General features: G+C 32.4%; 2 protein-coding genes across 3 annotated transcripts; both read left to right on the forward strand.

The window, feature by feature from the left end:
• Nucleotides 1-4,731: 4,731 nt before the first annotated feature.
• LOC120577397 (uncharacterized) lies at nt 4,732-5,949 on the forward strand. Its single transcript, XM_039828705.1, has 3 exons — nt 4,732-5,007; nt 5,304-5,402; nt 5,893-5,949. The coding sequence occupies exons 1-3, from the start codon at nt 4,783-4,785 to the stop codon at nt 5,947-5,949; spliced, it is 381 nt and encodes a 126-aa protein (XP_039684639.1). The 5' UTR covers nt 4,732-4,782.
• A 2,923-nt stretch (nt 5,950-8,872) lies between these two features.
• On the forward strand, nt 8,873-13,490 carry LOC112417529 (chromo domain-containing protein LHP1). 2 transcript variants are annotated; one of them, XR_003008107.2, is made up of 8 exons: nt 8,873-9,051; nt 9,205-9,498; nt 10,234-10,259; nt 10,367-10,453; nt 11,398-12,279; nt 12,368-12,399; nt 12,936-12,996; nt 13,107-13,163. XR_003008107.2 is itself a non-coding variant. In XM_024773727.1 (7 exons), the coding sequence occupies exons 2-7, from the start codon at nt 9,217-9,219 to the stop codon at nt 13,155-13,157; spliced, it is 1,389 nt and encodes a 462-aa protein (XP_024629495.1). In that variant the 5' UTR covers nt 8,873-9,051; nt 9,205-9,216; the 3' UTR covers nt 13,158-13,490. The 2 variants fall into 2 exon arrangements, 1 of the variants encoding a protein (XP_024629495.1); XM_024773727.1 differs by lacking the exon at nt 12,368-12,399 and having other exon boundaries at nt 13,107-13,490.
• The last annotated feature ends 1,085 nt before the right edge of the window (nt 13,491-14,575 follow it).

Genomic DNA, 14,575 nt, shown 5'->3' on the forward strand with positions numbered 1-14,575 from the left:
ACGTCAATGATCAAATGTATCCAATCAACCAAGAAATGATCAATCTACTGATGCAGTTGGGCCATCACTAACTGAGTCAAAGAAAGTTATATTAAAATTTGATAGGAATGATGGTCCTAGTAACATTGGAGAAGAACTTTTGTCTTTGTTGGAGGAATCTAATGGTTCATCAAGAAAGGACAACATGAGTTGAAAATCCTGCAACAATATAAGTGGATAAAAATGGTGTTGAATTGGTTTCTCAAGAGCACATAAACTTATACTTGAGTTCAGGTGCAAATGTTTTTTGTAAACAATATTGCCATGATTCACTTTCCTAGTGTGCATGAAATGATCAACGACATCATAGTGATTGTGTACCTCAATTGATGCCTGATTCTATACAGGTTATAGAGAATACCGTCAAACAACAGTCATTGTCAATCTATGTTTTTCCATCGGTGCCATCTCCGCCACTGAAACCACCAGATCTTCAACCGCCGCCGCAGATGCCGAAGAAACCACTGGATCGACGTGTTGCTACAGATATCGACCAACCATACGATTATGTTACTTTACAAAACCACTCACAGATTGGTCATCTAGAACCACGATTATAGTCGAGGCTAAAATGATGGATCTAGAAAGTATTCAACATGCAACTATATCTCTTCAATGGGATAAAGGCAACTACTATATTTTCGAACTAAACCATCTTTTCATTTCACCCAATGGGATCCATGAGGGTGATCTCATGTTCATTGGAGGAGTCAACATGCATGGGAAACTCTATTAGAATGAGAACTCGTGATCGAGTTCTTCATAGGTGGAGGAGACTCATGTAGGAGGGTTTCTTTAGTATTTTTATTTCAGCCTAATTTTAATAATTTCTGTTTTAGATTTTTGGCCCATTAGGATTTCCTTAGTATTTAAACACTTCAATTGTAGCCAAAGAAGAGTTTTTATTCTTTCAATAAAATTTCAGAGAGTTTTCTCAATTTCTGTGGATGCCGGAACCCTATTTTCACAGTTTTGTCGCTTGCAAACTTGTTTCTTTTCAATCTTTGTTCTTTGGTGATTACATTTCATGCTTATATCCCCCTTCAAACTCTAGTTTTCCAAAGTTTAAATTAGGAGTTGATCATCAAGTTTTTCAAGAGCCTGCTGAGGGTAAACATGGTCCTTTGAAATACGTTATCGAACAAGAGTTTGAATTAGATAAAATAGTCAGGAGGGGGGGGGGGGGGGGGGTTGAATTGTGACCCTTTAAAATTAACCTTGTCTATTAAGTGTATACTGAAATTAAAGAGTATAGTGAAGAGAGAAAGAACACACAAAGATTTATAGTGGCTCGCCCAATGTGGGCTAGTCCACTTCTCACAATCTTGTGAAAGTTTCCACTATTATGCTTGAGATAACCTCTCAAATCTTGCACCTTACAATCTTTGTTCACCTGAACAATTACAACACATGTATTCTCTAATCCTCAGCATACTTGCACCTTCTTGCTCAGTTACCCACTTAGACTTTTACAAACTTTGCTCAAACTAACACTTTAGTACCCCTAAAGCTAGATGAGATTTTGATTACAATTTGTATGGAGTTTGAATGATTGAAATGAGACAAGAGAAGAATGAAGGGAGAAATTATCTTTAACAATATAAGAGAGAATTGATTTACACTTAAAGATACAGTTGGAAATCTTAGTGATGATCAATTCATATGCTAAAGCTTCAAACACTTTTCAGATGTTTTCTTGTATGCTTTGCAATGGTGCAAGTAATGTTGAGCCTTTCACTTCTATTTATAGAGTTCTTGGGCTCTTGTAGCCGTTAGAGGGTGACCAATGGTGTTATGCCATGTGTCCTGGGCCCCACTGACTTTTACTTGAAAATCTGCGTGAACATTCTGAACATCAGAATGTTGTTATGTTCTTCATCAGAATGTTGATGTTCATCATGACAATCAGTTGGGTTCATCATTTATGAGTGTATGATGAGTTTCTGGGTTTATCCAATGCGTGCCTCATGATTTTCTGGGCATTATTCATGTGTTGTGTCTTTTGCACAAACATTAGAAAGTTGCTGCATAAACTTTTTCCAAATATGCATTGGATTGTGTGCAGGATAGAGAATAGTGGTTCTGCATCTTCAGGTCCATGCTTTTGGGAGATTTGCATGGTATTGTACAGTACCAAATCTCATGCGTGTCCATCTCTGATTAATTAGGACAAGATCTTCACTTTTTCTTTGCTTTTTAACTTTTCACCTATTGTATTGTTCATAGTATAAAGCATGTGCATAGCTGAATATTCTGACCATCAGAATGTTTCATTTGTTTCACTTAGGATGATTTGTAAGACTTGTATTTGGTGTAATCAATCCTAATAGTGAAAATATAACTGAAGTGCAGTGATTGTAATATCTAGGATGATATTCTCATTGGAATATTCCTAGTACTTCAATGTTCATAGTCTAAAATGAACATTGAATATCCTCTTTGACATTAACTTTGTAAATACCTCTATTGCTTGATTGATCCATGCAATTGTACTTTTCTGGATACTTATTCATGTCACGTGTGACTTGCATGTTTTTTATAATGTTCTTGAGTTTCTTGGCTTGTATAAGACCAACCTTCTGAACTCTGCTTGAAACATTCTGATCAATTCACTGAGCAACATTCTGAACTAACTTTCTGAACTCAAAGTTAGTTCATAAAATCAAATGTCCTTTGATTTCTTGAATCTTGGTATAATTTAAACTTTGTTCCTGTCTTAGTAAAAACACTCAAGAGCACAAGTTAAATACCAAGAAATTAATCAAAGTCCATTAATTCCTTAATCATCAAAGTTTATTGTCTTTAAAATTAATTAAGGATTTTGCCTCAACAAAGCTTTCAATTTGTCAAAGCAAAACAAGCGTATCTCAATTTGTGACCTTGCTAGTAAATTTGACAAGAACTTGTCTGCAAGTTGTCTAACGAGGTTCCATAATTTATATTTTGTTGAGTCATGTTATTGATTGTTTTGTTTTGCAAGGACCTTTTTTAATTTATTTTTTTTCAAGGATCAAAAGTCAAACAAGCTATATTTGTAGGGACCAAATGCATATATTTAGGAAGAAAAAAAATGGACGAAAAACAAAAACACTCAAACTTAAATGGACGATTTCTATTTAATATAATAATAATAATAATAATAATAATAATAAAGTATACACTCCTTCTCAAGGTCTCATAATCGATTCTCTCCAATGCCAATTTGGATGAGCTAATTTAGCTTCTTAAAAAAAAAATAGTATGATATAATTGAATTAAACCAATTAAATTTCAATATATATTATACAATTTACACACATAACAAAACACACACTAAAAAACAGACATACAATGACATTGATTCCCTTCTGTCCACCCATAAAATGTAAGTGTGGTAAAAGTTTGAATTTATAACTTTAACAACAGAAATGCAAGCCTTGCTTAAGAATAGTTGTAAAATGATTATCAATATCATCGTTAGTAATAATAATTTCATCTTTTCTATTTCTTTTAAAGATAAGTCCCAATCTTTTCATTAGTCAATACCGTGACATGTGAGCATTAATGAATTTATGAATTGTCTCAATTTTAAAAATATAATTTGAGTATTTTTTATTTTCTATTTTTATTAAATTATTAAATTCAGAGAAAATTATCAGGAATAAAATAAATTTAGGGAAATTTTTTTTATCAATATATTATTATATTGACTAACGATAACGTTTGAAAACTATGAATGATATTTTTTTTTATGAAATTTTGCTTTTGATTAAAACTAAAAATATAAATGTTTGTTGCTTTCAAGTTATAACAAACCAAACGAACCATGATTATCTATTTTAATGGCACCAATAATACAACAAAAAAGTATAATCTAAATTATTATTTTGAATGACACCAACAACAATCTTTATTATAAAAAAAAGTTGTTTAAGGGTATAATTGGAATAATAAAAAAGTAAGTATAAATATATTCATATAGTTTGTTACATTTTTTAAATGATAAAGGAAAAAAATACAGACATATATATATTCATATCAGGTTTGATATTTTTTTTTAATATTTAAATTTGTTCTTATCTATTTGTTACAATGTGTTATTTGTATTGAAAATTGAGGGTATTTTTGGAAATAAAAAACCAACCCAAAAAAGCTGAAAGGGGTAGTTTTCTTTATATATTATATATAGTATATATATTAATTTTATTCATATTTTTTAAATATATATTAATAAAAATTAGATTTGTTGACCAAAAGAATTATATTTATAATTAAAATGAGCATAATAAAAAAAATTACATTAGAAAGATGTGATATCTTTTTAAAAGGAAAAGAACACACACAAATTTTATATTTATATTTTATTTTTATTATTATTCATGCATTCAAACAAGTTTGAATTTATAATTGTTTTTCTTAAAGGATACATTGTAATTAGTTGCGTTGAATAAAAAATTTGCATGTAGATAAACACAATAAATAAATAAATAAATAAAGCGTCATTCTGAAAAACCATTGGCGGTGCGGGGAAGGAAAACCCAAAAAGAAAAAACCCGAAAAGAAGAAAATTCATAATTTTTTTTTTTTTTAAAATAAATGAAAGGAAAATAATAAAAAGGTGACACAAAAAGTAAATAATTAAAATAGCGTAATTAATTTTACATAAAGTCATGACTCAATGCAAGGAGACGCATCGTTTCAGTTATCATTTATAACTCAACTCAGAGCAGGTGCACCATTTCATTTTTTATTTTCAACACTGCCATGAAGGGTGGGCAGAAGTGGGAGACAGCTTTGGAGACGCTGTGCTATGTTTCTACCATCGGTGATGGTAGAATGAATGAAGATGGTCACAAAAATGGCGACTCTTTTGTTGCAACAGAGAATCCTCAATTGCACAAAGATGAAGTTGAGAATTCAGGCGTAAAAAATCTAGATGAACAGGAGACATATGAAGAAGGATCTATGCATTATGAGAGGGTCATCCAGGTAAAGTTTCTTATTAGTATAGTTTGACGGCATATGATGGAGGTTTTTCGGGATGCCAACCTTATCGAGATATCAATGTTTCCTCTTGATGCTTGTCATTTCTTCTTGCTTATGAAAAAAAAAAAAATCACAAACGTGAGAAAAATAATAGTATGAAATTTTTTCGCATATTATTAGCAATTTTTTTATAAATAAAATAGATAAATAGAATAAATAGATTGACAATGTGACTTTGTGCATCTCTCTCTAACTAATATTACTCTTCTTATTTTGTTTATTTTGGCATTACAATGAAGGATGAAGGAAAGAACAAGACAAACATGGATTTGCTGGTTGATGTTGCAAATCTTGGATTGGGACACAATCTCATTCTCAACAAACACAAGGTCCACAGGGTAAAAATTATTCTTTTTTCTTTTGTGGTGAAATTTATTTTTATCTTGTTATTTAATATGTTTTATTTTGTGTTTTGTCTACTTTTTTTAATCCTCATTGTTTTGATTGTTTAAGTTAAGTTTAATACTTTTAAGGCTTTTATATGTGTTTAGTCCCTGCAAATATGGGTCGTTTAAAAAATGGTCAATGGATTTTTGTCACTTCATGCCAAACTTTGTTGAGTCAATGTACCACGTCATCTAATCTAGTGACGTGACAGTGATTAAGTGGGGGGAGTAACCAAATTTTAAATGATTAAATTTTGGGAGGGCGGAATGCCAGGATTAAGAAATACGGAACACATATAAAAGCCTACTTTTAATAAGTATACAATCACACCATCAATGTTTGGTTCAATTACTAATTGTATGGTTGGATATGTGTTTGATATCCGATTCTCACGTCCTAAGGTGTTGTCATCGTGAACTTTTATGAGCCTATCTTTTGTAGATTCACCGTAATCGCGCATTATGCGACCTTTTGGACGTGGTTCCAAAGAGTCAATAACACAATTTCCAAAGTTGAATCACAATTTTTGACATGGTAAGAACAATGGATTATGTCAAGAAGTATCTCACTTTTGTCATTAATTTTGTTGACAACTCACATTTTCCATAACTCTTACCGTGTTAAAAATTGTGATTCAAGCAACAATCAATTTAGTTCAATTTGAAATGTATAAAGAATTTTTTTAATTAGGTTGCTTAGTGGCTAAAATTTTTCCCTTTTAAGTGAATAAGTCGATAATTAGGAGCTCAAACCCCAACCTTTGTGTACCGTAATGTACAATCCAACTAATTTATCCTCAAGGAGACGAAATGTCTAAATACTCTGTACTTTTGTCTACATTTTTAGTCCTCGTGGTTTTGATGGTTTAAGTTAAACCTAATACTTTTCCATTTAGTAAATAGTCATAACATCAATGTTTGGTTCAATTACACACCATGTGTTTGGATATGCATTTGATGTGCGATTCTCACATCTTTAGGTGATGTCCTCATGAAAGTTATAAACATTTCTTTGTAAGATTCGGTATAATCGTGCATTATGCGGCCTTTTGAACGTGGTTTCAAATAGTCATTAACACAATTTTCAAAACCGAATCACAAATTTTGACATGGTGAAAACAACCAATTATGCCTCGAAGTAGGTTACTTTTGAATGTATAAATATTTTTTTAGTCAAGTTGCCTACTGCCTAAAACTTTTCCCTTTGAAGTGAATAAGTCGAAAATTAGGAGCTCAAACCCCAACCCTTTCGTACCGTAATGTACAAACCAACTGAGTTATGCTCAAAGAGATGTAAATGTATAAATACTTTGTGCTTTTGTCTACATTTTTAGTCCTCGTGTTTTGATGGTTTAAGTTAAACCTAATATTTTTCCATTTAGTAAATAGTCACAATGTTTGGTTCAATTACCAACCGTGTGTTTGGATATGCATTTGATGCGCGATTCTCGCATCTTAAGGTGATGTCCTCGTGAAAGTTATCAACTTTTCTTTTGAAGATTCGGTATAGTCGCGCATTATGCGGCCTTTTGAATGTGGTTCCAAATAGTCATTAACACAATTTTCAAAACCGAATCACAACTTTTGACATGGTGAGAAGAACGAATTATGTCTGGAAGTAGGTCACTTTTGAAATGTATAAAGATTTTTTTTGTCAAGTTTCCAAGTGGCTAAATTTTTTCCCTTTGAAGTGATTAAGTCAAAAATTAGGAGCTCAAACCCCAACCCTTTCGTACCGTATGTACAAACCAACTGAATTATGCTCAAGGAGACATAATGTATAAAAACTTTGTGCTTTTGTCTACATTTTTAATTCTTGTGGTTTTGATGGTTTAAGTTAAACCTAATACTTTTCCATTTAGTAAATAGTCACAACATCAATGTTTAGTTCAATTACCAACCATGTGTTTGGATATGCATTTGATGCGCGATTCTCGCATCTTAAGGTGATGTCCTCGTGAAAGTTATAAACTTTTCTTTTGAAGATTCGGTATAGTCGCGCATTATGCGGCCTTTTGAACGTGGTTCCAAATAGTCATTAACACAATTTTCAAAACCAAATCACAACTTTTGACATGGTGAGAAGAACGTATTATGTCTGGAAGTAGGTCACTTTTGAAATGTATAAATTTCTTTTCAGTCAAGTTGTCTAGTGGCTAAATTTTTGCCCCTTGAAGTGAATAAGTAAGAAATTGGGAGCTCAATCACTAACCCTTGCGTACCGTAATTTACAAACCAACTGAGTTATGTTCAAGGAGACGTAATGTACAAATACTTTGTGCTTTTGTCTACATTTTTAGTCCTCGTGGTTTTGATGGTTTAAGTTAAACCTAAAACTTTTCCATTTAGTAAATAGTCACAACATCAATGTTTGGTTCAATTACCAACCGTATGTTTGGATATGCATTTGATGCGTGATTCTCACATCATAAGATGATGTCCTCGTGAAAGTTATAAACTTTTCTGTTGAAGATTCGGTATAATCGCGCATTGTGCGGCCTTTTGAACGTGGTTCCAAATAATCACTAACTCAATTTTCAAAATCGAATCACAACTTTGACATGGTGAGAACAATGAATTATATCGAGAAGTAAGTCATTTTTGTCATTGTTTTTTTTTGTTGACAACTCACATTTTTCATATCTCTTATCGTATTAAAAATTGTAATTCAAGCTCAAGGAATTATTACAGAACCTTATCAATAGAATCAATTATGTCATAACCTTAGCTATAGTATCAATTTTGATCAATTAGAAGTTTATGAAGATTTCTTTTAGAGCCTTTTCAATTTATAAATATTCAAAATAACATATATAAATTTGTATGAATCATTAATGTATTTTTTTTTTTAGGTTAATAGGTCTTTACCCCTTGTAATATAGATCATTTCTGGTTTTTTCCCTATAAATTTTTTATTTTGATGTCCCCGTGAGCATAACTCAGTTGGCAGGGACAATGCATTATTATATGCAGGGGCCGGGGTTCGAACCCCGGACACCCCACTTATTCACTTTAAAAGTGAATTTCTGACCACTAGGCTACCTGACAAAAAAAAAAAAAAATTATTTTGATTCACCCTGTAAAATATTTTTGTTTTGATTTACCCCCTAGTAGGCCAAACAAAAACCAATTTTTTTTTTTTAAAGAAATTATCGTTTTTATTTGGTCTAATAGATAAAAATATTTTACAGAAGGAAAAGCTGAAAATGATCCATATTACAAGGATAAAGACATGTTAACCCATTTTTTTACACATGAATCCATTATCCATGCATAAAAAACTTTACATATAGTCAATTCTTACAAATTAAATTGAGTGATAAAACAAAGTGAAAAACATTTTTGAAAACATAATCATATAAAAGCGAAATAAGAAATTTTGTTTTGTTGTACTAAAAAGATAGCAATAAAAGTGGGAAAAAAGGAAAAGAAAAGCCAATAGAAAAAGGAGAGAGAAAAGAAAAACTGATGAAAGAAGAAAGAAAAGAGTGTTAAATAAACACACATCAATGGATTTTTCCATAGATTCCTTTCATTCATTTACAGCTTCACATTCACTCTCACTCACTACACAAACAAAAACAAAACACACAATCACTTGGTTAGTTTTTTTTTTTTTTTTTTGGTTTTTTTTTTGTTCTTACTCGGAGAATACGATGATGTTTTTTTTTTTTTTTTCTAACGTTGTTACTGTGTCTGTCTGTTGATTTTTTTTTGTCTTTTTGTTGTTTTTTTTTTGGTACTGGTAATGAAGGGTGAAGAAGGGATGAACAAGACAACAACCTTGGTAGCTCCAAACGATGTTCCTGCTGGTGGTTTTGAAGTTGGTGAAGGAAGTGGAGGTGGACATGGAAATGGTGGTGGTGATGGTGGAAAAGATGGTTTTTTTACTGAAAAGGAGAATACCCAGTTGGAAAATGAGGATACCCAGATGGAAAATTCTGATGAAGAAAATGGGGATGATGATCTTGAACTTGAAGAAAGACTTCCTTCTCTTGGTGATGGTTTCTATGAGATTGAAGCTATTCGTCGTAAGAGATACCGCAAGGTAAAAAAAAATTCTTTATTTTGTTTATGTTTGTTTTGTTTAGTGTATGTTTGGTTTTGATTTTTGATGGGGCAAAATTGATTTTAAGAACTGTAAAATTGATTTTGACATGTTTGGGTGTTATCAAGGGGTGTGGGAGCTGAACTAGTGTAGTGAAGCTCCCTCCGTCCCTGACCTTGCATTTGGCCCAAACATGTGTTAAACTCCAACTGTTTGTTTTGGGGGTGACTAGTGGTGCGGGGCGATAGCCCTCGCGGTAGTATTGTTGTAATCTGAACCGCAATATGATATATATCCTTGTAACACTGTAAACCCTAATATACGACACTACGGTTGCTTTATAGTTGGAGAGGTAGACATACTTGGCTGAAGTATGTAAAGAAACAATCGTGTTCCATTATTTGTGATTTGTGTTTCTTTATTCTTCTCTCTTACTAGTTTATGTTCTAACAATTATGTCTCTAAAATTGATTCTAGCTTGAAGTTAGAATGTGTAGCTTTTGACTCAAAACGTTGATTTTACGCTTGAATTTATTGCTCAACTCACATTTACGTTGATGTATCGAAACTTAAATCATTTTAATATCAACTCACTTTTAAGTAAAATCGGTTTTACAAAATCAATTTTCGTCACCTAAGAACTAAATACACAAGATATATGATAATTTTTTTGTCCAATTTCTGTTTTTAGCTGACTGTTTTTTTTTTTTTTTTTTTTTTGTGGCAAATTTACAGGGTAAGTTGGAGTACTTTGTGAAATGGTGAGTGCCCCCTTTTACTTTGTTTTGCTTTTTTGGTGGCAATTTTACAGGGCAAAATGTGTTTTATTTAATGATATTTAATCTTTTTGTTTGTTTTATCATTGAAGGTTGGGCTGGGGTGAGCATGCAAACACTTGGGAGCCTCCAGATAATTTAGTTGGTGTTCCTGAAATTATTGAAGCTTTTGAGAAGGGGTATTCTCTTGTTCTTTTCTACAATGTTCATATTTTATTTTACATCATGTGTTAAACGTAGGCTATGTTTGAATAAACTACATAATTAAGCACTTATAAGATAAGTGCTTATTGTGTAAGGGCTTATGCATAAGCTATTTCTATAGCAAAAAGTAAAATAAAGTCGAACTGTTTTCATATAAGCTATACAACATTTTTAATAGATAATCCTAGATAGCTTTTATAAAAATAAGTGGAAAACAACTTATGTACATACATATCATAAGATGCTTTCATAAGCTCTTCCAAACAGTGTCACCTATGCATATTTCAATTTATGTTTTGTATTTGTGTTTGCTATGATTGTGAATGAACTATGTATAAGAATAAGTCAAAGACTTTGGTTGTCAGAAACCAGATAAACTGAGGCCCTGTTTGGTCAAACATCTTAATTAAGTGCATATCATATACGCGTTTATATATAAGCCATTTCTACAAACAGTATCACCTAAGAAAATATACATTCCAATTTATGTTTGCTATGATTATGAATGAACTATGTACGTGCATAGGTCAAAGACTTTGATTGTCGGAAACTGGATAAACTTGGGCCCTGTTTGGACAAACATCATAATTAAGCGCCTATCATATACGTGTCTATATATAAGTTATTTCTACAACAAAATATAAAATAAAGTTAAACTATTTTCATATAAGTTATTAGCCGTTTTTATAAGTTGTCATAGAGAGCTTATAATAATAAGCTGGAAACAACTCATGAATATGTCATAAGTTGTTTCTATAAGCTTTGTCAAATAATACATGTTTATTTTCCAAAAAAAATAAATATTAAGTGTTTATTCCAGGTTCAAATAAGTCAATCTAAATTGACTGATATTTTTATTTTATTTTATTTTTTAACTTGTTTGCTTATAAATATTTGTTTTTTTTTTGTTGGTTTGAAGCTGTAAAACACCAAAGCAGCCAAAGCAGCAAAAGCGCAAACGCAAGCATGCAGGTCCTCAAACTCAAGTCAAGAAGAGGGTGGAACGTTCCGCCACTCCTTACAGCCTTAGATGCTTAAAAACTAGCACCGCGAACAACAACCATGCACAGGCAGCTGCTAACAACCATTCAGCGCCTGCCTCTCTCAGTGAACAACTTCCTTATATTCCCAACACTCCTGCATTTCCTCAGACTGTGCTGTTTGCCGATGAAGTTGAAAATAATGGTGAGGGAAGCAGTCTTACTAAAGAAAACCATGCTAATGACAATAAGACTGCAAATCCTCCAGAAGAGGTTCCTCAAAATAACGAGGAAAAGGAGTATGACCCTAAGCTTAGTGAACTTAAAGCTACGACATCTAATGGGATTGATGCTGACAAACCTGAAGATGCGACTACCAATGGAAATGGTGCAGGCAACCTCGCAATGCAGTTTCAAGAAGCTATGGTTCCTCCAGGAGAAACTGGCATGAATGATCAACCAATGGTGGTTAGCACAGAAGGAAATGTGGTTAGCACAGAAGGAAATGAGGTTAGCACAGAACCAGTTCAAAGTGGCTCCGGAAGACCAAGAGGCAGGCCGAGAAAATCTCTTGCTAAGAAGTTCAAGATAGATTCATGTGCTGATAAGCCTGGTAATACACAAATTCCAAATTCGGCACCGGTTGATACAGCTGAGCTAGCACAAACAGGCGTTACTGATAATGCGACTGCTAGTAGTAATACAGCGACAGAATCTGTTAAACCCGCAGGCGATATTGTCAAGATTATTAAGCCAGTAGGCTATACACCTGCAGCAGCCAGCACCACACAGGATGTTTTGGTGACTTTTGAGGCTATAAGGTAATCTACTCAACTTTAACTTTAATTTAATTGATATACCTTTGAACGAAATTTCACAGCTGCATTTTTTTTCATAAAAACCTTGCAGAGATAAATAGCGTTTTACACATCTTGTAAAAGGTAATATTTTCTCTGAGATTTGGTTTCATCAACAATGAGAACATTTGGTTTATGACCTCAGTTTTAATGATTATTCCTTGATATCATTATCATTTAAGTCAAAGTTTACCATGCTTCTGTTAATATATAAAACCAATCAATTCACATTGCAACATTATTCACTTGTAATACAAGTAATTTCCTTGATTCTATGGAAGCGTAAGATTTCATTTTTATCATATAGTTTTGTACCTAGACTTGTTTTGATTGCACCTCTCACGAAATGAGTTTTAATGTTTATGCCTTGATATCATTATCCTTTAAGTCAAAGTTTATCATGCTTCTGTTAATATATGAAACCAATCAATTCACATTGCAACGTTATTTACTTGTTATACAAGTAATTTACTCAATTCTATGGAAGCGTAAGATTTCATTTTTATTACACACTTCTGTACCTAAACTTGTATTGATTGCACCTCTTTCACGAAATGAGTTGTATTATTTGATCATCTTACAAGATGCTTCTTGACATAAATCTGGTTTAAACTTTATAGGTCTGATGGATCTGAAGTTGTGGTCGATAACAATCATCTCAAAACATATCATCCGATCCTAGTAAGTCTCCATCTCTAACTTTGCATGGCTTCATAGGCTTATATCAAGATGTTTCTGTGCTCTTTTTCTTTTTTTACATGAAGCTGATGTTTTTTTCCCTTAAATTTCAGTTGATTGATTACTATGAGCAGCATCTGCGCTACAATCCGAAAGCAATGTGATTGAAGAGATTACAAGAGGGAGCTTCTGGCTAGATTTTGATGTGTTCCTATTTATGCTGGAGATAGTAAAGGGAAATGGAACCTTTGTTTGTTAGTAATACATAGGTATGAATATGATGACTATTTAAACTGCGGAAAAGTTTGTGGCTAGATACTTTGCTGCATGCCGATGAGTGCCTCCACATTTGAATTTGGAGGTGGTTTCTATAGAGTTTGCTGAAGACAAAACTCTCTTTTGGTTTAATTTAAAATTTTCTGGAACTTCCTAATTATTTGTGAGCATTTTGTACTTGCTTGCCATATTTTTCAGTATTGATTGGTTGATTGACCTGATATCTGTGTTGCTATAGCGTAGCGGAATATGAACAAATCGCTAATGTTCCGCAATATGCTATTTTGTACAAATTATTGTCGATAGCCGTTATAGCGGCGCTATAGCATTATTCCGTAATGGAATTTGATCAAACTGCTATTTTTTGCGATCTGTGATTGACAACACTCCTTTATACTAACAATATGAAGGAAAAAAAGTCTTTAAGTTGTTAGGAATTAAGATGAATGATATATCTCTATGAAATGCGATTTATCACCAGGTACTCTTTCTCTTGGCATGAAAAACAAGTGTTTGGTTGGAAAAGAGAGATTTTTCTTCTTCTTGATGTTTAGTTTTAGAACTTTGGTATTTAAAAGTGTATTTTAGTTCCCTAAGTTATTTTTGTCAAGAAAGGAATGTTGTTATAACTACAACATACTTTGTGAGCAACTTAGTCTCTACCTACATTCCGGAATCCAGAAGAAAAAAACCCATACCAATTAAAACTTTAGGCCAAAATAGACTAAATTAATGTATTGATTCAACTTATCCATCAATTGATTCATTTGAGTGCTTATCTTTTCGTTTGAGTGCTAGGATTCTTGTACGACTAGATCAAGTATATTTTAATTCATTTAATATCTAAGTTCATTAGTTGATAGGAATTTTTCACTCATTAGTTGACTAGCACACCTAACTCATTCTCTCAACTATCTACCACAATTATCAGTTGATGTTCCAATGTTAGTTAGCCCTTTTCAACAAAAATTTTCCTAGCCAACTTTTTCTTTTGGGGTGGACAAAAGGAAAATTTACACTGAACTGCTTAGAATACTCTAGGTTTTAGTAAAGCTTCTTTTAAGCATGTGATTAGAGATTCAATTTTTGACCAACATGTATAATAGAGTATCACTACTATATGTTGAGGTAAGTTCACAATTCTTCAAAAGATTAGTCGTTTGTTACTCTTAGTTGGGGATACTGACTAATTTTACATGAAAAAAATTAAAGTGTCGAATGAAATATAATTAGTTGGCATCCGACGACATAAGCGGTAATATTTTTTATAACTATGTTATTGATGTAAAGTATCTACTAACTTTTA

The sequence above is a fragment of the Medicago truncatula genome, chromosome 8, assembly GCF_003473485.1.
Source record: "Medicago truncatula cultivar Jemalong A17 chromosome 8, MtrunA17r5.0-ANR, whole genome shotgun sequence".
Classification (NCBI taxonomy): domain Eukaryota; kingdom Viridiplantae; phylum Streptophyta; class Magnoliopsida; order Fabales; family Fabaceae; genus Medicago; species Medicago truncatula.

Coding starts and splice junctions, on each gene's coding strand:
- LOC120577397 (XM_039828705.1), top strand. CDS start 4,783: ATGAAGGGTGGGCAGAAGTGGGAGACAGCTTTGGAGACGCTGTGCTAT. Junction 5,008..5,303: donor ATTATGAGAGGGTCATCCAG/GTAAAGTTTCTT, acceptor ATTACAATGAAG/GATGAAGGAAAGAACAAGAC. Junction 5,403..5,892: donor ACAAACACAAGGTCCACAGG/GTAAAAATTATT, acceptor TATCTTTTGTAG/ATTCACCGTAATCGCGCATT.
- LOC112417529 (XM_024773727.1), top strand. CDS start 9,217: ATGAACAAGACAACAACCTTGGTAGCTCCAAACGATGTTCCTGCTGGT. Junction 10,260..10,366: donor TTGGAGTACTTTGTGAAATG/GTGAGTGCCCCC, acceptor TTATCATTGAAG/GTTGGGCTGGGGTGAGCATG. Junction 10,454..11,397: donor ATTGAAGCTTTTGAGAAGGG/GTATTCTCTTGT, acceptor GTTGGTTTGAAG/CTGTAAAACACCAAAGCAGC.